We start from the raw sequence: 25,471 nt of genomic DNA on the forward strand, positions 1-25,471 counted from the left end.
TCGCGAGATGTGATCACGGGAAATACGTGGGTATGCCGACGGGGAGGTGTTGGAAGGGTTCGAATTGATTCCCCACAGGGGAAGGCATAAGCCATGAGAAACAGGTAGTAGGTTATCAAATCCCAGAACAATTCCAATATACGGAATCACTCAAAAAAAATAAAAAACATGTAAAACATATAGTTGAACAGCAAGGGATTTTTCTACTCGTTGGGCCAACTGCGGTAACAACAACAACCTGACAATTTGGTAGAATCTTATCATTATTAAAAAGGACTGTTACCGTCGTTTTAAATACCCAAACGTCCCTTCTGTAAAATTGTTCATAGCCTAGTTTGGGCAGCTGGTTCTGCCTCACTGTATTTTTACCTATATTGTGTCAGTTTTCTACCTCTTTCTTTTGGTATAGGTTAGGGTTTGTTTCTGAAATTTTAGAGTGAAGTCCTGTACTTTTAATATGTCTGACTTTTGAAAGGTGCTGGTTCAATTTTAACTTTTAACTTTTAACTTTTGTTAACTTTTAACTTTTAACTTTTAACTTTTCAATTTTTTTACTGGTAGTTGAGAGCTGTTGCCATGCACATTTTTAATTGGTTAAATTAAATTAAGAATTCAATTATTAATGCTTCGTAAAATCGTTATATATAGTTTTATAGCCTTGGAAAAATAAATGCGACTGAATTCGATCGCGCAAAACGTCGGCAATGAATAAACAACTGTTGAAAGATGAGGATGCCTTTCCCTTACTACTTCCTTCGGAATTATATCTTCTTTGAGCTCCAGCTCCGGTCCCTTATGTATATATATATATATTATATAACCATATATATATTAATATATATAACTATTATTATATATAATATAAGTATATATATATATATGAATCTATATTAGATAATTATATATATATATTATGTGCTACTACTTTCACAACCGCAATATATCTTCTCCCTTTGACTGGTTAATAATATGTTAGAAAAAGCAGTTTTGTTACATCAATTTTTAGATTCCTTATTTAGCTTTAGAGTAACTAGGTATGTCTTAAAAATGTCTGTTCAAGATTTCGCATGGACCTAATTTAATTTAGAGGTTGAATATAACGTAAGAATGTGGAAAAGAGAGGAGAGAGATTAACTTTCGTCCGTTCCAAGAATAGAAAATTGTTTTGGAAAGAAACCTGTCAAAACCACTCAGAAAGAGGAACTCGAGATCTCCGTTTTTTGTTTATTCAAATAACCTGTTTTTATCACGTCTGATAAATGGACTTCCTGTTTCGAACGGTATAGTACGTGGTCCTTTGGTTGAGCAGTACATCGATATGGGGGACTGGTTTCATATGTGTATGTCTTTCGCCAACGTAAGCATAGTGAATATTTTCATGATTTTTCTGTAAAGTTATGTCATATTAGAAGCTTCTAGAAACATTGCACCATCTCTCTGCCCAAAATGTTTTGTGCGAAATCCAGTTCTGTTTCTGTATGAAAAAGAGAGCATTCATTATAGACTTTGAATTCCTGGCGTTTAGATCTCCCCTCTCTCTCTCCCTCATCATACTTGATATTAACGTAACGTAAAGATTTTATACATAATCATTGGTCACTCGTAACTTTTATATTTTGGATTTCTTAGAGTTATTTAGTATTATTTAGTGCTTTTTGTGAAATCTGAACAAACATTGTACAAGTGTGTAACGGCGCCTTTTCTTTTTCGAAATATTGTGAATTGGTGAAATTTTTTGAACAAGCTGCAGCAGAAAGAAACAAGTGGTACCAAGGTAATGTTATACAGTTTTTATTAGTTGCAACTAATAGTTACAATGGTTTGATAAAAGTTTAAATTTTTACACATTGCAAATTTTTGTGTTTTGTGTTTGTTTCATTTAAAGTGATTTTTTGAGCATTTATCCATTTTTTCTTATAGAAGTGTGTGTGTTTTCATTTTATGTTCTGTGTGATTAGTGCTTTTTACAATTTTGATATTTTCTATGTTTTTCTGTGATGTGTTTTCATTTGCATTCACAATTTGATTAATTGTTTTCATTAATTAAACGTTGCACATTTAATTGAATTTAACACTTGTGAATTAATTTGCATTTACTTAAAATTCTTTTCAAGTTTTATTGTTGTTTAGCACTTGTGAATTAATTTCCAAATTTTAGTTATTACCTAACACTTCTGAATTTCGATTGAATTAATTTACTTGAATTTTGGGATAAATTAATTTTGATTTAATTTTGCTTAATTAATTCAAGAATTAATTTAGCTTTGCTTTGTTTTCAAGTAAAAGTTATTTAACCTGATATTGTGAATTTCACTAATAAATTTTGAGTTTGATAATAAATTTTTGTGTCTAAAATTTTTGTGTCTAAAATAAGTTTTCTTTTCACCAGTATAATTATGATTTGTTTAGGTAGAAACATAGAGTGGCAATTGAGCTGTTTTCCTTCAATTTACTTGAAGTGAGTTAGAACCAGGGAAGTACTTAGACTTCTGAAATCAGAGAAATACTTAGACTTTTAAAGTTCTCATGGAGTGATGCCCTTTAATTAATTTAATTACCAATAAGATTACCTCACACCTGTTTTGATGAACTTAATCTGATTTTCTGCAATACTGGTAAGTTGTTTAAGGGATCACTGTTGCCTTTAGAGTATTCAGTCGTTTATTACCTGAGATGACGGTTCAGGTGTCTGGCTGTTGTGAGGTACTCATTTAATGAATGGTAAGTGTAGTACCCGTATGTATAGTATCCAGATATGTATATATATATATATATATATATATATATATATTAGATATATATATATATCAGATATATATATATATATATATATATATATATATATATATATATATTACGTATATATATATATATATATATGTGTGTGTGTGTGTGTGTGTATATATATATATATATATATATATATATATATATATATATATATATATATATATATATATATATATACATTACCGTGATTCATATACATACATCGAGCTACAAATGTCCTTTAATATCTAATTTGCGTTATCTCGGAATTAATATATTTTCATATATGTTTAACCGAAGGGGAATCTTTTAGTCGATAAGAGATTTGTCGGCTCTCGGGTGCGAACCATCGAAACCAACAAATCCAGGATGACAGTGAAGCTTTAACCCACACCACCGTCATGGCGCTGCAGGAGGCATCTGAGGCCTACCTCGTCGGTCTCCTTGAAGACACCAACTTGTGCGCCATCAACGCCAAGAAGGTCACCATCATGCCAAAGGACATCCAGCTTGCCTGCTGCTTCCGGTAAGGGAGAGAGGAGCCTAAGTCCAACAAACACCACAAAATACTACCACGGTAGAAAGGTAGTGAAACTTGGGACTTGGAAGAAGTACTTTTGTAATTTATTTCTACATTCTCAAGTTCACACTGAATCAAAGAGAGGTTGAGAGGTTTATTTATAAAACGGAGGTCAGGGTTACAGTTTCTTAATCGTGATAGAATGTTTTTGAGCAAAAAAGACATGGAAAGGGGATCAAGAGCTAGTCCGGGGTAGAGATTATTCCTCATTGACGCGGCTTCTTTGAATCATTACACTTTTCAGTTTTATTGTGTCGTTCCTCCTCTTATATACACTGTTTGTCTTGCAACTAGGATCTGTTATTTTCTTCAACAAACCTAAGTCTTATCATTCTAAATATCTCTTCTATCTATCTCTCCATTTTGCTTCCACCATTATGTCAAATAAAATAACATCAAGAAGCTCACTAACACCGACAGTGAATGAGACCTACCTCCCCATTGATATCCAAAATTTCTGTTAAGGTCAACGCCAACACAAGTGGAAGAGGAAGACCTTGACCTGTTCTTGCGCCACAAACGATTCTATAAAGGAATAGGAGTATCAAAACTACCATATATGCATAAGTCCCTACAATAATATTAAAAGATTGGATACGATTTATCAGGCAATTTTTACTATGTTCAATAAAAGGAAACAGAATTGAAATACTATGTAAACTATCAAACCAACTTACACTGCTCCAACTGTAAACATATCCATCAGGATTAAGCACGGGCATAATCTGCCATTCAATAGATTCTGTTAGCCCAGTATTAGCGATAAGTGTTTCGATAATATACAAGGCAGCAGCTGAGCCAACCCATTCACGAGCATGTATACCTAGAAATAAAACCGCAAGTCACAAAATGAAAATAACTTTCTCTTCATGGATACTTTGTAGAAATGTGTATTCAGTGTATCCCGTTTATTTATCCATTGTGAAAAATAATAAATAACTAGATATAGAACTTAGGCTAAAGCCTTAACTAAGCCCCAAATGCAGTATATTCTTTAATGTTAAAATGGAATAGACTACAGCAATAAGATAAAAATTATCATCATCGTCATCATTATCAGCATCATTCTGAGAGTATTCCTAATTCATTGTGCATCCCATACTTGAATGTTGAAAATTAACCACAGTGATTTTGTCCCTACAATAGGCCTTTTAGTGAATAGAATGGCCCTTAATAGGGTCAAATTTTAGTTTGGGGGTCATGGGAAAGACCATAAAGTCACTAAGCTTGATGATATCCGAAAAGGTTTCCTTGGCAAAGCATGCGTGCCCCTTACCATTCAAAAGTTATGGCTAAAGTTCAAGTGACATACAAAATATGGAGAATCTAGTGTCATAATTTTGCTTTTCTAACAAGCAAGGTACGCATGACAATCATTGACACAAGAGACAGACTTTCTTCTGTGTTTATGAGAGATGATCTATTTCTATGCAATGTATGACTGGAATCATTATAACTATGCATACGAAAATGTAATGACAAGGTAAGTGACACAATGACAACTTTACCACCATATATATATATATATATATAATCATATATATATATATATATATATATATATATATATTATTGCCAAATATGTGCCGTATTCCATTTTTCTTAGCATCATACTGTTTTTTTACCATAGCCACTTATCAAACAATTACTATAAAATTTTTCTGATCTTCAGTAAGTGTGGTTGGTGGCCAAGCATGGATAGCTTTGGGGATATAGGTGATAATTTATTGTACTTACACAAAAGGCTGATGGACAGTACTAAATGATATAATGAATAGTATGAAAATATATAAAAAGTAAGAAAATAAAACCTGGTCTGGTAGCGATTAGATCTTATGCACTGACCTCCATCAATAAAGACAACTTTCTTCTGCACGTTATCTGTGATATTGTTAGTCATCCGAACACGGTAAACAGCCCGGTTTTCAACAGTCATTCCAGGTTTATCCACTCGGATTTTGTTGGGGTATTGGGCTGGTAAGCCTTCCAAGTAACTGGAAATCTGTCAAAACCAATGTTTCAAAATGACTCAGAATTTTTAGACATCAGAAATCACTAATGATGCTGTGTTCGTACATGACCCAGGGAAGAGTTGATCATTTTTTGTAAACTAAATCGGTATGTTATTATGTATATATTAGATAATTTTCCTGAGGCTTTGACACGTCATTACAACTTTACATTTCATCCTCAATGGGTACAGTATTGTTCATTACCTACATGTTTTATAAGTTTCCAAGAATTATTATTTATATACGGTGATATCCACACATTCTATAAATCAACATGAAAAACAATAATCTACAACATCTACTTGAAGAAAACCTCAACAAACTTTCCCATAACTTCAAAACAGGTATTAATGGTTATCATGAAGTACTCACTTGGCTGAAATTCATGTAAGAGGTGAATGTAACTGAAGCTCGAGGAACGTTTTCCCCTGCATCACGTTTCTCCAAATGTAATGCCCTTCAGTAAAAAGATAAATACATTACATCAAACAAATATTTAGTTTTCCTGACCAAGTTCTTTCTATTTTCTTAAAATTTCAATAAGTTATATACATAAAATACTGAATAAGATATTCTTTCAGACAGCCATGGAGAAACCAATAAAGGTAAAGTTTCAATGTATGAAAACCCTGTCTTTTGAGCTTAGCCTCAAAGGGGCTACTAACCCTGTTTTCTCACTGGCCCCATAAGATAAACCAACTATCATCAAGAAGTCTCGCATAGCTGATATTAGCCAGAATGGTGTAATTTCTAATATAGCAAAGAAATATAAATGGTTCTTTATCCTGCCTTGTAATGGTTACCTATAAGATCATAATTCCCTTCACTCCTGGAGATGGGGTGACAATGGGCATGCAAGATAAGCCCTGTGTTACTTGCCATGTCTGCAAAAGAAGCACCCACCAAAGATTATCATGGCTTTTTGCCACGTGAAGTTGGTGGGGTTTAGGATCCACTGCAGATAAAAAAAAAAAAAAAAAAAAAAAAAAAAGTTTTCTTGTATCAGTGCCTGCTTTTTTTTTTTTTTTTTTAGCTTATCCGATGCTCATCTATCTGGGGGTCTTTCCTGGAGAAACTGATGAGCTGTGGCTGATGCCTGCTGAACATCTCCATGGACTCCCTTTTTTAGCTTTATGTTTTGTATATAAATCACGGTTATGTGATATGCCTCTCATATATATATATATATATATATATACATAATATATGAGGCATATCACATTACAGTGATTCATATCTTTAATATCTAATTCGCTCTACCTCGGATTAAATATATTTTCACATATGTTTAAACCGAAGGGGTATTTTCAAGTCGACAAGAGATTTGTCGGCTCCCGGGCGTGAACCAAAAAATCCAGGATGACAGTGAAGCTTTAACAAACACCGCCACCGCAAGCGGTGTGGGTTAAAGCTTCACTGTTGTCCTGGATTTGTTAGTTTTTTGAATAGTTCACGCCCGGGAGCCGACAAATTTTTATCGACTAAAAAATTCCCCTTCGGTTAAACATATATGAAAATTGTGTGATATGCCTTATATATATATACATATCTATATATATATATATATATTATATATATATATATATATTATATATATATATATATATATATATATATATATATATATATATATATATATATATATATCTATATATATATATATATATATATAATATAGATATCTATCCTATATATTATCTATATAATATTACTATATATATATATATATAATCAAAGGCATTATATATGATTTAAGTTTGTTACCATAGTCAAAGAGAAGTACGGGAAATAATTAAGATCGTAATAGGAAACCAGGTCTGATAAGTTGAAAGTGTGATTATCTAAAGGCTATTACTTATCAAAATCATTGATACTATAGTACCAAGTTGTCACAAAGCTGAGACTGTCCGAGCCTCTAAAAATCCAGCTATAAAGTTTTCACTTAATGACAAACAGTACATTTAGATATTTACAGAAAGGTAACTTACTGTATTCAATTAAAATCAAATATGCTTTTAAGCGAAGAATGATAAAATAAAGTTAGTTTTTCAAAATTAGAGAAAAAGCCTTTACAGCAAATAGCAAAGTACTGACGATATTGATTAAAATATATATTATCTTGTAACAACTACACGAGGTGTTTTGGAGGTTGTTAGTAGATATTGGAATATAGAATATGGCTGGAAAGCTATACATATACAAACAGATAAGAAACCTCCAACTAAGGACTTGCCTGCGAAGATTATTACATATAAAATCGAAGGTTATTAATCCATCATCCTGCATTTTAGTAAGATCTTCTAAAGCTTCAGATGATACAGCTACCTCAGCAATACCTGTGGTTGGAAGGAATATAGTTTTAAAAACTATACTTAGCTCAGTAATACGTGGCTTTAGGAAAATGTAAAGGTAAAGATACAAAATAAAAATGTCACTGGGAAAAGCTGTAGAGTATACATCTATGGCAGCAAGCCCTGTTATTGAGATAAAAAAAAATGGAAGATATGGTTACCTCATTCAAACCTGTTCTTGAGAAAAATGCTTCAGAAGAAGTAGGTTTGTCAGCAACGCCTGTTACAGGAAAAACACGAGTTTCGAGTTCCATTGAAGCACGGGAAAATGCAGAAAGAATGCAATGCTGAAAAAATCACTGGCGTTACCCGAGAGATTTACATGTTTCATTTTCGAGAATATAAAATGTTAACTCGAATAACAAGATTTACTTTTAGCGGTGTATAAATGTCTAATAATCAATATTATAAAAATATAAATAGCTTTTTTCTACTGGAATGAGTTTAGCTTTTTACTGAAATAAATGATTACATGGTATTCAACAGCTATAACAACATATGCACTTTTGCCCCAAATTTTACTTTCACACTAAACCAGGAACTTTCCGATCTACATATTCTACGAAATGTTATCATTATGCTTATGAAAAATCTCAGTTGCTGTCAACAAATTATGTTCTATGACATACATCCATATCATCTTTTACATTGTATCTCTGTCACTTGTATCGTAAACTTTTATTAATTCCGTTTATACCATGAATAACTTTTCTTTTGAATTTTCAAATCCAATATAACTGTTTCACACCAGGCACTTTATTTGCATACCATATCCATTCTCTAAATGCTTATTGCTTTTCCCTTATCAACTTTTCACCTCTTGTTTTATTAACCAAAATTATTCCTAAAGCATTCTCTGAGAACATAACCTTGCACCAAAGAACACTTGTTCATCTAATCCAGTCCTTTCAACTTTCCTCTCATCCAGATATGCCATACGCATGCTTGTCAGTCACTTAGTCATATTTTTCATCACTGTATCACATCACCTCTTTTCAGATCCCATCATCTCCTTGTATTTCTTTCCATTCTTTCGATCTCTTAACTATACCATCCTTATATATATACATTCACTTCCACTTTCAATCTATATATATATATATATTATATATATATATATATATATATATATATATATATATATATATATATATATATATATATACATATATATATATATATATTATATATATATATATATATATATATATATATCAAAACAGAAGGCGTGAAGAAGACAGCATTAATCATATGTCACTTTATTCTCATTGCGACGTTTCGAGACCAATGTCTCATAATCCAGGCTAAAATAAAAGATAAAAACTGATATACAATACAGCATTAAATGATTTTTGTTGGCATAAAAAAAAACAACACATTGAATAAAGTAATACAAGGAAATTCACAACATTGAAATACAAGTTACTCTAAAAAATGAAATAAAAAAAGCGAGATATAAAAAAATAAATAAAAAGGCATTATTAAAATTAGGAATAGTTAAAAAAGACACCTTGTCTCAACGATGTTCGGTTGCTGTATGGGAAACGCATCGAAAGTAAACAAGAAGTGCCTGGTTTAAGCTATCAACAGCTGGAAAATGATTGATTAAAATTCTCCTTAAGTGAGGTAAAAAAGATGTGTCATGCATATAAGGAAATCGTATATAAAACTTGAGTTTCTGGGCCAAATGTATTGCTGCTGGAGGATGAAATGAAATTTCCAGAGTTTTCCTGACATATTTCATAAAGAGATTAGGAGGGTAACAATTTGATTTAAAATAATCGTAAAGGATTCCGATTTCTTTGTGGAAAAGACTCCAATCAGAAGTTAATGTCATGGCTTTGTGGAGGAGGGTAGACAACGAATTTAATTTAAAATTGAAAAAACAAAAACTATAAAAGTTAAGACCAAGGCCTGTGAACGTTGCCTTTCGAAATATACCTGCGTGAAAACGGTCGTCGTCACGGATAACAATCGTATCTAAGAAAGGCAGTTGGTTATTGTTTTCCAATTCATACGTAAATTTAATGTTGGGATGTAAAGAATTGGCATGTTGCAAGAACGAGTCACAGTGCAAATGGTCCTTAAAAAGAACAAAAGTGTCATCCACATATCGGCGATAAAATAAGGGTTTAAAAGAAGAGGGACAACTGTCACAGTTTTCTCTCTCAAATTTGTGCATAAAAATGTTAGCGAATGTGCAACTCAGTGGGTTACCCATGCCCACACCTTCAACTTGCAATTATACCTCATCATTAAAAACAAAGGCAGTGTCCCGCACTGCCAACTCTAACATCTTCTTAAAATCAGAGCGGTTAAAACCATGGTGAACACTTTCATCATCAGTAAAAATAGTATCTAAAATACACGCAATTGTTTCTTCCACGGGTATATTAGTAAATAAGGATTCTATGTCAAAACTAGCCATGATTAAATCTGAATCCTGGCACAAAATATTGTTTTTAAATTCTAAGGAATTAGAAAGACTAAGCTCATTATTAAAAAAGCTTTCCAATAAAGGGATGAGATATCTAACATTAGAAATCATGGGAAATTTTGTAAAAATAGTATAAACTATAAGGATTTTAAGATATTGTTATCAAGTCCATACGCACATCACCTTCTAATTTTAGAATCTCTAGCTATAAAGAAACTAGTTCCAACCTTGAACAACCACTCTTCATCTGTTCCCTTGTACATAGCTTAAACCAGGCCCTTCTTCTTGTTTACTTTCGATGCGTTTCCCATACAGCAACCGAACGTAGTTGAGACAAGGTGTCTTTTTTATCTATTCCTAATTTTAATAATGCCTTTTTATTTATTTTTTTATATTTCGCTTTTTTTATTTCATTTTTAGAGTAACTTGTATTTCAATGTTGTGAATTTCCTTGTATTACTTTATTCAATGTGTTTTTTTTTATGCCAACAAAAATCGTTTAATGCTGTATTGTATATCAGTTTTTATCTTTTATTTTAGCCTGGATGATGAGACATTGGTCTCGAAACGTCGCAATGTGAATAAAGTGACATATGTTTAATGCTGTCTTCTTCAACGCCTTCTGATTTGTACTGCCGAGGAATAGCCTAACCATCATGTTGAATTATATATATATATATATATATATATATATATATATAGTATTATATATATATATATATATATATAATATATATATATATATCGGGAATAAGATTTGTAATTCATAAGATGAGGAAATAAGCGGACTTATATAGGAATAAAAAGATTTAATGTAATGCTCAATGAGATAAAAGATCATGTACAGATATGCAGGAAGTGACATAGGATAGTAAAGAGGCAATATGAGGAAAAAAAAGAAATAATGAAAAAGATGTGGTTAAAAAGAATACTCTTTAGGGAAAGACAATACTTAAGAGAGAAGTTATAAAGCAGATGGATCTTAGAATGAAAATGATAAGGTAAATTTGCTGTTTGAAGGAAACTCAGTTCTGATTCAGCTAAGTGCATATATATATATATACATATATATATATATATATATATATATATATATATATATATATATATATATATATATATATGTTTGTGTGTGTGTGCGTGTGTATTCACTTAGCTGAACCAGAATTGAGTTCGATTTAAACAGCATGTTCACCTTTTCCTTTTTATTCTAAGATCCATTTGCTTAATGACTTCTCTCTTGAAGTATTTGTCTTTCCCTACAGAGTATTCTGTTTAACCAATTCTTTTTCATTACTTTCTTTTTTCTCTCATTTCCTTCTTTACTATCCTGCATATCTGTACTTGATCTTTTCTCTCATTGAGCATCACAACAAATCTTTTTATTCCTTCATAAGTCCGCTTAATTCTTCATCACATGAATTACTAATCTTATTCCCGTTTCCTAACCTCCCATACCCACAAATATTCTTTGCATCCTCTACGACTGCATCCTAGAATTGTACATGCAATATTCTCCTTCCAATCCTGTTTTTAAAGGCAGTATTCATTTAAATATATAATGGAAATAAAAAAGGCATATTATCTAATTACTGTTCAGAGATGGAGATGCCATTTGAAAACATGAGTTTGAAGTACTTCATCAAAGTATCAGATTTGTATGTATTGGATATTTATGATAAAATTATTGCAACAGTAATATAAACTTTTGACCGATTGTAATGATAGCTATAAAAAATAATAGTAGATAGGGTAGCGTAAAAACAGAGGGAGAGAAAATAATCAAAGTACAGTGAAAATAACGAGAAAAAGAAAGAGGAAGAGAGTGAGAGAGAATTGAGCTTAGCTTTGGTGTGTGAGCCAGAATTTGACCAACAAAACCTTAGTCACAGGAAGTTGAACCATAGCACTATCGCAATTAAAATCTGAAAGACCGTCATAAATCTTTAACCTATGACCTCGCACCACTCAACTTCTATAAGAATGCAGCTCCACCTCCAGGAGGAGGTATTAACATGTTAAATTATTGACTCCGCCTGGAAAAGGAGGAATTAACATGTTAACCCCACTTAAAAGGGGATGGGGACAAGATAAGGAAAGACCTCTCCACGAATCAAGAATCCAGTTGAGCAGAGAACCAGATCCTACACCGCCTAAGGAGGTGGGTGCTAAATTCGAACCGAAGGTGGCTGCAGCTCAGAACGACAGAAGAAGCCAGAGAGGACCGGCAGCCGTCGTTCAGAAAAGAAGTAGAAATATTGCCAGGGTCCAAAAAGAGATTTATAAGCTTTGTAGTTGTAACTCTAATTCTTTGCACAGTAAAGAAAGAAACTCTGCTGTTCGTCTCATTCAAACTTCTCCTGAGAGAATAAAATAACTAAGATTACTAACCCAGAACTAGCATTAAGAAGAAGCATAAAGTTAAACATAAAACCAGACTGCAGAACTAATTACCAAGAAGAAGAAGCAAGCAAGCGATCATATAACACGAACACTCTGCCTTACAAAAACGCACCACACGATGATACCTTTCTCTAAAGATACTAGACAATACGAAGCAGTTTAGACCTTGGTCAAAGGAACGTTGTGACCTATCACCCAGTGGTTAGAGTGCCACTGCTTTAATTCTTCATTCCAAAGCATAAAATAAAGTATTTTGACTGTTATTTTCCCATTATTTTCCCAACAAATAGCATCAAAATTTCACTCACAAAAGATAGAACCTTCTCTAATTCATGAAATAGAATTTTTCATCTTAAAAATATGAAGTTTTGAGACTTTTACAGAATAAAAATTTTCAAGATTTGTATTTTGCAAACCAAGGTGATTTTCACTGAGAGTTTTGTATTTTTGTTGGATGTTATAAATAAATTTGTATCGAACTGATTTCATGAAAAGTAGAGCAATAAGTAGTAGGGACTTGATTTTAAACGAAAAGAGAGAAAAAAGAAAACGTTTTCAGTGACATAAAGAAGAAAGTTCGTCTGTCACTGATGAAAGTTTCCCCACCTTTGATCTTTGATGCAGACAGGACCACCAAGTATCCTTCTGCTTCCATATCCTCAAGTTTGCTCAGGGTGGGAGGATAAGCGTCACCACTCACTTGCTCAAGATTAACAACTAAGACTTTCCATCTGCAAATGAAATTTGATAATCTCCATTAAATAATAAATATAAACATCTCATAAATGCATGATAATATAAACAGAGAATATACAAGGAAAATATTAGGCGGAAAAGAACAGTAGAATTCAATTAAAAGTTCAAGCAAAAGGGAAAATAAGCCTAAATATTCATGCAAACTTCGTTCCTAAAACTACTGGCCAGTAAAAAATTAAGTTTCGCCTGTCCATCTTTTGTGTATAAAGATTGATTGTATTTCTTTAACAAGTCAAATATCAAACACTAATTTTCATTATAAAGAAATGATAGCTTGATACAAACCTTCCATAATCCAGTGGTGATCCTTCAGAAATACTGACAAAGAGCATCAGAGGCATCAAAAGCTTCAGATGCGCAACTGGACTTACTCTGCATGAACGACCCATCCTGAAATCAGTGAGATGATTAATATAAATATCTCTAAAAAAAATCATATTCTTGAACAGTACTGCCAATATTCCTATGCTTAAAGAAACTTACAAACAGAATGATAATTGTTAATGCTGAGATCCGAAATAGATTTCTAAGGCTGCGGCAAGTGGCAGCAGGAACTTACAATGTGAATGAGAAGAGGAGGCATTCATCACACACTACATATGTAATGGTATTACACATAAAAATGGAAATGCAACCCATACCAACACAAAAACATCGCTAGGCTCTGTATAATAGGTCAATGAGGAAAAACTCCCAAAATTACCTCATCCATTCAGGATGTGTGCAAATACCAAATCATCATATTCAATACAAGCAAACATACATCGGTTCCGTGGATCGGCATGCCAGCCCGAGCTCCCATGACTAAGTAGAGCAAACCGAGGTGTATGACCCCAAAAGTCAATGATGTATGTTTAAACGTTCGTCTAACACTGTTTCCTTCCCAAGATCAGATTATGAACTCTATGACTATCTCTCCTTCACTCAAGTCTCTTCAGAAAGCTCTTATCTCAGATGTACTTCGACTTGCAAATAGTTAAGAAGAATATATGTAAGTTTTACACTTCAATATGTTTCACGCTAAACCTTCAACATGAACTGAAGTGAGAACTGAGAAATCTTCCTAACCCCGATGCTAGTCGGCCAACGGAGAGAGAGAGAGAGAGAGAGGCCAAAGATGAGCCTCGGAAAACAAACTGCTGTTCACATTAGTGAATCTTAAAGAACTATTTGACCGACCACTTCCTATATTCTTAGAAGTTGGTCCAGGTCACTATAATTGGTGGCAGCGGTCAACGACTACAAAGAAAACCAGTTAGACGGCTATGGACTTACCTTAGCATTACTTCGCTGCTTCTTAAGATTAATCTATACATCGGGCAGCTTGTGAAGTGGCTATGAAAACTTCCCAAGATGACCTTCGCTGACATACAATGGAGCAAATCTAGCATGAATATCGATTTCTACTTAACAACACAATAGACGCATGCATTATCAGTCGGTGTCTTCTAATTCATATCATCGGCGACTTCATCTTGACATCATTGGTTGAAAAATACAACGCAAACATATGCTTCCTGGAAGATCATCAACAGGACATCAGAAAGAAACTACCTGTGTTGCCGCAACAACTAAGCACATCCGTCCCTGGGACGGGAAGAACATCCGATAGCTGACCGGATAATGACGTCTTTATTACACAAGCAGAAGATACGCCTTATAAACGAGCTTAGTAAACCAGTCTTATACATTTGCTGTGTAGTCATTCAATTCTTCGCTCGTTTGATTTCAGGTCATTCAGATTGCAGTTCTGGGATAGTTAAAACGACATTTACTAAAAAAAAACCCTCTCCTGCAAAAATTTTACCGTCATTTTTACCAATTTTTTTTTCAGGGATATCACTTAAATATTTTTACTGTGTTTTATGAGAATATGTTCGTATCATCTTTTGCTGTGTTACTATATATATAATTTCTGTGCTAGTGCCTTTTCATTGTGCATTTACCTGAGGTAGGTGTTCATCTAGCGTATACGTCTGCACAGTCGTAGAGTATATTTCATACAGATATTTTGATAGGATTGCCGACAGACGAACCGCTCGTAAAACATCTGTGGCAAAGATGGCTACCACCACATCTGTTCAGGCGTCAATTGCTAGCCCACACAGTAATCCTGTAGTGACTTTAGTTAATACTAGATCCGCCATAGTACCATTCCAAGGTTGAGTTAATGGTTTTTTGACACAAAGGGTTAAATCATGGATCTCATCTATAGACGCTCATTTGAAAACAAAGTGCATAATAATCCCATCCTTACAGCTTAAGGAAGCTAAAAGCTTCAATGATTTGGCTAAGGGTGATGCTGGTCATGCCTTAAGGGGATTTCCTTTCAAGAGGCAAACACGTGGGAAGAATTCAAAGTAAAATTACGTTCAATATACGGTAGTGAGGAAGCACTGGATGAAGTGTTAGTTTTGACAATTATACATAAGATTATTTCCATGACTAATCTTAGCCTAGTAGTTAGGGCTGCGATAATTGTAGACCGTCTGAGTGAAAACATGGATCAATTTAATCAGTCAGATTGGGTTAACGGTACCAAGAGAACCACAAAAAATTTTTCAGGCTCATCTACCTAACCATCATTTCAGTAATGTTACCGGAAGCCTTAATTTGGTGTGTTGATGATAAATGAACTCCCGGCAATACAGAACTGGACATATACAAACAATTTTGGAAACACCTGTCAAAATGCGCAGATTTAGACCCATCTCTTATCTAGGCCTTTTCAAAACAAGATAATAAACCGCAGCAAGTAGATAAAGTTAGTAATAACTCTGTTGGGGTAACTTGTTTCAATTGTAAGAGAACAGGACATATGATTGATGATTCCCGCACACGTTTTTGCTCAATGATAATAAAAAACGATTCATATGCTCAGAGTAAAGCTCATAATCGTTGAAAGGGTAACGCTAAGAATGCACAGAAAGTCGGTAGTAATAACAAGAAGAAACACCCAAATAATAAGAAAAAATCCTTTCATGGTAATGCTGTGCAGAAACAAACAAAGTAAATCGACCCTCCGTGAACTCAGTACCTAATCCTTCTGCCCAAAATAACCAAAATGCAGCCACCCAACACAATTCTCGGAAACCCACTCTGGCAACCTACACGCAGTCGCTCAAACCTCATATCGCCTCATATCTCTCAATACGTGTTAGGAAAATTTTGCCAGGGTCATAATCAATGGACTTTCCACAACATAAGCTTTGTATATTGTTGACTCCCATCACCAGGTCAGTATTGAAGTCTGTAACCACCTGAATGTCGATTTAATAATCAAACAGAATCAACACGTCATAGACGTTGAAGTCTATAAATATTGAATTCTTACCGTACCTTTAATGACTCGGGACTGTGTATTTTTCTTAATTGCTGCAGCACAAGTATTATCCTTTGTATATAATTTTAGCACAAATATTATCTTTATACACATTTTTAGCATAAGTGTTACCTTTATATGCATTTTTAGCACATGTATTATCTTTAAATACATTTTTAGCACGAGTATTATTGCTTGTATACATTTTTAGCACAAGTATTACCTTTTTGTATACATCTTGCAGCTTTAATATATATTTTACCAAGTGTATTATATTAAAAAAATCTTTGATCTTAGATTAACCATTTGCCCACATTATGTTTAAGAACATTATTTGCAAATGAATGGACCTCATATGTATTCTTATTATGTAGTGGCCGAGGAATATGTATTATACACATAAAAACGGAAATGCAACCCATTCCATTATAAAAAAAACATCGCTAGGCTCTGTATAATAGGTCAATGAGGAAAACTCCCAAAATTACCTCATCCATTCAGGATGTGTGCAAATGCCAGATCATCATATCCAGTACAAACAAACATGCATTGGTTCCGTGGATTGGCATGCCAGCCCGAGCTCCCATAAGAAAGTAGAGCAAGCCGAGGTGTAAGTATTGTTCTCGTGACCTAAAAAGTAAATGATGTATGTTCGTTTGCCTAGTACTATTTCCTTCCTAAGATCAGATTGTGAACTTTCATTACTCTACGACTATCTCTCCTTCACTCAAGTGTCTTCAGAAAGCTCCTATCTCAGATGTACTTCAACTTGTAAATAGTTAAGAAGAATATATGGTAGTTTTACACTTGATTGTGTTTCACGCTAATCCCTCAACATAAACTGAAGTGAGAACTGAGAAATCTTCCTAAGTCCCATGCTAGCCGGCCAACGCAGAGAGAGAGAGATGAGAGAGACCGAGAGAGAGAGAGAGAGAGAGAGAGAGAGAGAGAGAGAGAGAGAGAGAGATCAATGATGTGCCTCAGAAAACAAACAGATGTTCACAATAGTGAATCATAAAGAACTATGTGACCGACCACTTCCTATATATATATATATATATATAGATATATATATATATATATATATATGATATATATATATATATATCTATATATATTTATATATTATATATTATATATATTTAATATAACTGCGCTCACAAATAAGTAAACCAAATCAGTCCCCCACAGCCAACCGCCACACCGTTTATATATATATATATATATATATATATATATATATATATATATATATATATATATATAAACGGATTCCGGAAGATTCATTTTGCAGTGATCTTTGACCCTGCAGATTATCGATCAGTTATCCCAGTTAATAACATGGTCTGTCTTAAGCCAATGATCGGCAATGCCATTATTCGTTAAGCCACTTAGTATCATGCTGCTGATATTATTATACGTTAAATTTCATGGAATTTGGTAAAGTTTGATATAATCAAAGTAGCGAGGTTATATATTTGTCTTGTTGAATAATGAGTGATAATAGTTTATTGATCATAATTTATTTTTGCTCTCCATTTTCTGAATCCTGGTGTCATTTGTAAATGTAAAGTAATAAATATGAATAATCTAGGTTTAAGGTCCCTAAGTTTTTTCATACACATCCTGAACTGGTTTTTTCTGTCTACCCGTCTACTCCAGCCCTCATTGGCATACTTTCAGAGCTTGAGATCTTCTCAAATAAGGCATAGAGGTTACTTTGGCATCTAATCCAAATATATATATATATATATATATATATCTATATATATATATATATATATATATATATATATATATATATATATACTGATAAGGCTGTGTAACAGTGACAACAATAGAGATAATTGATAGAATCTACTAAGTTTAAACAGAAATTGAACAGTTTACAATATAATTTTTTTAACAATTTATATGAGAAGCAAGGGATATGATGATTTGTTAAGGTTAAGATGTAATTTTCTAAAAAAAAAATATTTCTATCGACTCAGAGATTCTCAATAATGATTCTTCATTAAAAGAACCAAGAACACTAACATTTTCTAGTCTTCTACCTCTAGTATATTCCTCTATATGTTGTAAAATTGGTGATCTGGCTGGCTTGGTCGGCAACCAACCAGTACGAGGAGAAATGCCATAATGTTCGGAAGATCTTGCCCGGACTGACCTCTTTGACTGGCCAATGTGGTTGGGGCCAGAGGATTCACGTTTGTAAATATACGTTATGCCAAACGAAAGGTCTAAAGGAAGTTTATCCTTATGTTTTAACAATGCTTGAATGGTATGTTGTTGGTGAATATTAACTTGGGGTTCATTTACAACGTATTTAGAACAAGGGTCACCTATATGTGACAGTTTAAAATACATAGTCCGATTATGCAACCCTTGGTATATCTATTTTGCTAGCTATACTGATAGGTGCATTGATGAACATTTTATTTATTTGTATATTATGTTATTAGGATAAGCATTATTTTCTGAAATAGTTTAAAAGAAATTTTACTTTTGAGTCAAATGAATGACAGGAAGTGCAAAAAGAATAAGTACTCAGTATTAACGTTTTTATTTTATTGATTTTAATATTAAAGAAAGTAGCATTTTAGAAATTCATTCCAACAGGAACGATAACCACTTTTTATTTAACAATTTGCACTACAAACAACTTCAGGGTTTCGCCACAAGATCTCCACTTTCAGCCCCACGGCCATCATGTCTCTGTGTTTTCATAAAAAAAAGATATCTTAATGATTGTCCCCTATAGTTTAAACCAGCCATTTATCACAAGTATGTTGTCTTAAGTGTTACATTCTCTAACATTAAAATAAATAACATAAAGACGTTAATACAATATATATATATATATATATATATATATATATATATATATATATATATATATATATATATATGTATGTATATATATATATATATATATATATATATATATATATATATATATATATATATATATATATATATATATACTTATGTTTATTCTAAAGACACCGATTCTCATCATGAATAATCTTCAAGGTTGAAGACGGGTAACATATCAAATTGCTTTTCACTGTTAGTGTTCACTGAGGTCTGTCACTAAGGCCATTTACAGTGGAATGACCTAATAATCAGTTCGTGTAAGTTTTATAACTCCCTTAGAAATTTTAATTCTCTATCTCTAAAGATTACAGACAAGAAAAATACAAATCAATCTCCCTGCGACCGTCAATGGAATAAATACACTACCAAGTTTTGACGATGTGTAGAAAATGTTTTAATCTAATGAGCTACTCATGAGTTTTATGCAATGATGCCTTCAATTCACATATACTCTGCAATGACCTAGAAACCACTGTAATCACAAGTCCTCCGGGATTGCCTATAGTAAAACTAACATTTCTTAAGTGAAATCTAGTAAGAAAAATCTAGAGAAATTAAACTTCAGTCTATTACCTGAGAGAAAAGATACTTGGTGTGCGTTATGTACAAGTTTCAAAAGAACTCGAAAGGCAAGGCACTTTAAAACATCCTAATTGCTCTTACCAACAGTAATTATTCTAGGCAAATTTCTCCACTTTTACAAGGAGTACGAGATTTGAACGGTCAACAAATCCTTCCTACCTTTTACCTGAAAATTTTGTTCTTTAATATCTCCGGATCCTAAAAGACACCCACATGCATTATTATTGTTAATAATAATAAGACTCCCTAAACGCATATCTAGACTTCCGGCGACCTGGGTAAAAGATTTGGCCTTAAACAGCAGGCAAAAACTGGCGCATGTTAAAGAAGTTGGACAGCGAGGTGTGACGAGACAAAAGAAGAGTGACAAGAAGTAAACGGCAATGTAACTGACAGCCGAAGAGATGCTGAACAGTGCCAGTTAGTCTGCATCTACCTGAAGAGTAGGCAGAACCTTTTTGTTTAGTAGATCACTCAGTCAGTGATTTTCATGTCGTCGAATGGTGGCGGAAACGAGCCTTGTAGAGAGGCATGCAGAATAGACCGCCAGATTGTGGAAAGCCAAATGTCCCCTGGCCTGTTCCTTTCTCACCCATCTTCGCCTATCATTTTGCACTCAATAAGAAGAGAGAGGAGCAAGCGGGCAACGAACCCCAAACATTGCAGATGACTGACACACACAGCCATGAGACTGCTTGGTAGTGGAATAGGAAGTTGTCCATATCGAAAGTATGTTTTCATACCAGAGCGTGGAAAGGACAGCAATGTCAGTGAACAACACTCCAGATGAATAGTACTTCAGGAAATAAGTAATGAGAATGATTCACCAGGATGAAAAAAGATTATTACATTTTCAGCAAATGTGACATCTCCGGAGACATAATTAGCAATATATTTGAAAAGTGAAGTAAATTTGAAAAGGATCAATATTATTCAAAATTGCAACTACTTTCGGAATTTACTGGATAAGCCATTTAATTCAAAACATGGGAAAAGTGCTGCAAAAACTGCATTTGTTACGTGATCTCAAACAGGATGGAGAGAAGGACTAACGTGATCATAATTCAGTCAACAAAGCCAGCGAGAGAAATGTATTACTGTTAAGTGAAATCATCCAAAGAAACCCGACTCATCCTTCGGTACTCGTAACAACCGGGAACTTATTGTCACTTACTAAGCAGCTGTAAGAGACGATGCGATGCAGTCTACACTCGGCACCTGCAGGTTAGAAGCCACTTCCCTTTCACTGGCTATATGTTCACTATAGGTCTTTCTGAAGGCGGTGCAGGCGATGGTAAGTGACTCCGCCTGTTCGACACCCACGCGCTCAAAAGGCACCAATCAGATTTGGAAATCTTTCAAGGGTAATACATCGAGCTAAACATCTGGTTTACTCTACGTTACATAACAGATGAAGAGTACAAACTTTTATTACCTCCGGTAGCATTTCTGGTGTCCTATACGGTTCACAAAAAATCACGGAAAATTCATGTTCCCTTATATATAGGAGTGGGCCAGGAATGGATATACCTTAGCCAGTTACCATATATTTTTAGATAATATGGAACATTTTTAACTTGAGAAAAATTACTATTATGTAAGCTTAGACATCGAGAGCTTATATACAAAATTATGTCCTACAAAAGAGATCATAGAAATCGTGGCAAACAAAATGTATAATGGAAACAACAGCTTCACGGAACTAAGTAAATCCAAGTTTGTTGATATGTTAAATCTCGTTGTTTACGATATATTCTTAATTTTTAATAAAGAGTATTATAGACAACAAAATGGAGTAATCGAGGGTTATCATATTCTCTTTTGTTTTCATTAGACTGGAAGGTCATATAACTTTCCCATAATTTTTAACCCTATCTTACATTGGAGGTACGTCAGCGATACCTCTGTAATCTAGAAAAATAAAAAATGATTGATACCATAAAATTCTTTAACAATTTAAATAAAAAACATCCAAATATTGCACTTAGTATGGAGGAGGAAAACTATGAAAAACTAATGCCATCCTCAGATCTAGATGAAACGCAAACAAACTGATTGCAGCATAGAAATGGAAATCTACTGATAAATTCAACTACTGAGCTGGGATTCAAGGGAAACTTGAATTGTCCATTTAACACATATAATTCACTAAAGGGGATCAGAAGAAAATATACAGGAACTAACAATAGGGCCCTGTGGCACTACAAGTTGCTGTACAAGTGACACTCTCAAAATCAAAGAACCATTATACTGCAGATATGTATATAACCTCACTGGGTTAAACTCATCATTAAAAAGAGGAGTAGGATGTTTGCAGGGGACTTGGTACAAAGGGAAAACGTAGAATTCTTCAAACTAGGGTCCGGGAATACTTGGCCAGAGGTGGCACACTCAACAGGCACTCGAAATTGGATCTGCAATGCAGGAGGATGTTGTAACATACTAGTGGGACTGATATGTTGACACTGGCATTCCAACAGTTATGTGAATCGTATGAATCAAAGGTCAGTCACAGAAAATCTCTGAGGGAGATTGCAAGGGATATGGATTTGGGATTTAGGAAATAAGTATAAGTAATGGTGAGGCTGAACTAAAACTTCCACTCACTGTAACTTTCTCCTTGGACGAGATGTCTGTACTAGAATAGAGTCAGTCTGCTGTTGCAGGGAGCATCAGTTGCGATCAATCCAAACCAAGGGAGAATAAGTTTACAGGTAGTGGACACGTCTGGGCTACAGGTTCAACAGTGGGAAGGTCAAGGGCTGTTGATGAAGGACGTAACCTCGATTGGAACATTGTCACAGGGTCCCAGACTCTTACAGAGTACCCTATCAATCAACTAACTAGCTAGCAGTAGTCGTCCCCTCTATATGTACCAAGGGATCTCCAACGGTTCCTTGTTCTATTGTTTTGATCCTAGACGACTGACCTATTATCTCATATTCCTTGTAGGATGCAAATCCTGGCAGGTACCTAAAAGGAAATTATAGGCGGCCAACACAAGCGTTCAAAAGAAGGGATTAACAATAGCGAGATCATTAACACTCGAGATGCAAGGGTGAAGACCGAGAACCACGTTTAGTTTGGGTCAGGCAGTAAAGAGGCAGATCTCTGGTGGGTAAAGGAATGCATGAAGTAATTCTTAGCAATTTTCGCTAATAACTTCGGAACGCTCTCTGAAGGCGTTAAGGTGTGACTGTGTATTACTTCCTACTTGAGCTCGTGGGAAACTCCTAAAATGACTTTTGGAATGTACGTCTTGATTACTTGCTTCCCAACACTCGTGGGAAAAATAAGATGATCAGAAGGGATTGTCTTTTAAAACATGAGGGGACGTGTTCTTCACACACTTCTTTACTTAAAGAGTTTTTTTTCTTACCCCTTGTTTAAGATTCAAGGAGAAACGTGCAAATGTCACAAAGTAAGGTTTGTAACATTATAAATGTAAAAGATAAATTTTCACATCGTAGTATTCTTAACTATGATAGTGTGATGATGGGAAATGATGAAGAGAGAGAGAGAAGATTTTCAACACATTGTTTTCATGATATGTGCTGACACAGTGTTATCTCAGCAAAGCAAAAGCCCTAACAAGGAGAGAAACGAGGTCAATTAATTTTCTGTTAACATTTTATCAATTATTGTTGTTATATTTTACAAACTATAGTCAACATTTATGCTTGTCATGGGTCAGATGTGATCCTTGATTATTCTTAACAATGTAATCTATAACTATTTTTTACATTACAATATTTGGATAATTTTTTTTTAAAGTTGTGTGTGTTGGTTAAACATGCCAGTACAACATGGCATTGTTCACCGCTGATTGATTCCAGTGCGGCTTATGTAAACATTCAGAGAAAGCTCAAAAAAAAAAGATAATGTGTCTCACTTAAACACATCTCCATTTAATCCGCTGTTGATGGATTTTTTAAGAAAGCATTATCACAAAATGGACACATCGGCCTAGCCAATAATGTTGGCAGTTGGTATACCACTCTCTGAGTAAGACCTAGCGCCATCTTAATAAAACAGTAACAAAAAGAATATCTCTCTCTGAGATGTGTATATCTCGAAAGATATGCACAGTGTAATCACTGCTATGGATTATACACACATGCAGATTTTTAAACACAGTCTACATTACGGATGTGTTTGCTAACAATTCCCGTTGGAATCAATAACTACTTTTTTGAAGAAGGAGACGTTTCTCTGATGATTGCTGACATCGCATCTTGTGGCTCAAGAATCATAAACATCAAGATAAGAAGAAGATGCCATTTAAGTTGACTAATAGCATCACAGCCTGTTAAATAAAAGAAGCATACAGAAAGCACAAAGAAAGCAGCCGTATTCTTTTGCATACCTAGTCGCCCGTCAACAATTTATCACAAAAGGAAAAGAGAGGAATGAGTTTTTCAGTTTGATGGACAATAGAAATCTATTTCTAATTCCTCTCAACGTTTCAGGTAATGTGTAAGCAAATAGATGTCTGTGGATCCTACAATCAAGTCGTGTTGATCAACAGCGCCAACCCATTTCTGCAGAGGAAGTGGGGCTGCATGAGTGTCGATCTTCTGGCTATTCTCTCATATAACCACAGCTAAGTCTACTTGCTTCTTAGTCTTTAGGGGTGTGCAGTAGTGTAGCCTAACACAACAAACTGTCCTGTAGTCAACGATCTGATCAGTAAAACAATGCAGTATTCTTTTCAGTATAAATTCTCAGTCAGTCTATACCCGTGTTAGTGGACTTTGATGTGTAAAGAGTGAATCGTGTTTAACGTTCCCAACGTACTTATCACCTTAGTACTGATCCTGGAATGGAATCTAAAGAACCACAAGTAATAGAGTACAAGGGCGCTTTCGATGATGCTGCCACAAGGTATGAGGCTTCTCTGGTTCAGGGAAGACTATGAGGTTACCTCATAGATTTTTCTGATGGCACCAACTGGGAACCTTTTATTACGACTTCTTTAAAGGTAACATTATTGTCAGGCTCTTATCTACTATTCGCCCTCTGTTTGACAAAATTAAATTTAAACTATTTTTGTCTCTTTCGGGGCGTCATGAATTAACACAGTAAGGTTTTTTTTTTAAATATGTATTGTCTTCACTAACTTAGTATAGATTCCAATCTTAATACGCGAGTCATTGGTAGAGAGTGTAACACATTTGTATAGTCACGTAAAGGCATGTTCATACTCCAGATGCTTATAATGTGTAAGCTTCATACTGGAGCATTTGTAATGGACCTCACTCGGTCCTGCAGGATCTTAGAAGCAAAAAGAAAATGGGACTAATGACCGACTGCAGTTGGGACAAACAAAGGAAAAAGAAGCAGAGCAAAACCACAAAAATGACCTTAATCCTATATATTGTG

The 25,471-nt window shown here is 34.1% G+C and overlaps 1 protein-coding gene across 1 annotated transcript in view; it reads right to left on the reverse strand.

Annotated features, from left to right (window-relative positions):
• The window catches only part of LOC135203367 (carboxypeptidase B-like), a 40,896-nt gene extending 19,544 nt beyond the window's left edge, over nucleotides 1-21,352 (reverse strand). The window contains exons 1-8 of the mRNA XM_064233101.1: nucleotides 21,264-21,352; nucleotides 13,594-13,698; nucleotides 13,159-13,283; nucleotides 7,595-7,697; nucleotides 5,734-5,818; nucleotides 5,195-5,351; nucleotides 4,027-4,172; nucleotides 3,784-3,874 (exon numbers count right to left, since the gene is read on the reverse strand). Of these exons, the coding sequence (XP_064089171.1) occupies nucleotides 3,784-3,874; nucleotides 4,027-4,172; nucleotides 5,195-5,351; nucleotides 5,734-5,818; nucleotides 7,595-7,697; nucleotides 13,159-13,283; nucleotides 13,594-13,697 (811 nt within the window). The 5' untranslated portion in view covers nucleotide 13,698; nucleotides 21,264-21,352. The remainder of the gene's footprint in view (nucleotides 1-3,783; nucleotides 3,875-4,026; nucleotides 4,173-5,194; nucleotides 5,352-5,733; nucleotides 5,819-7,594; nucleotides 7,698-13,158; nucleotides 13,284-13,593; nucleotides 13,699-21,263) is intronic.
• Between the last annotated feature and the right edge of the window lie 4,119 nt (nucleotides 21,353-25,471).

The sequence above is a fragment of the Macrobrachium nipponense genome, chromosome 36 (assembly GCF_015104395.2).
Source record: "Macrobrachium nipponense isolate FS-2020 chromosome 36, ASM1510439v2, whole genome shotgun sequence".
Taxonomy (NCBI): Eukaryota; Metazoa; Arthropoda; class Malacostraca; order Decapoda; family Palaemonidae; genus Macrobrachium; species Macrobrachium nipponense.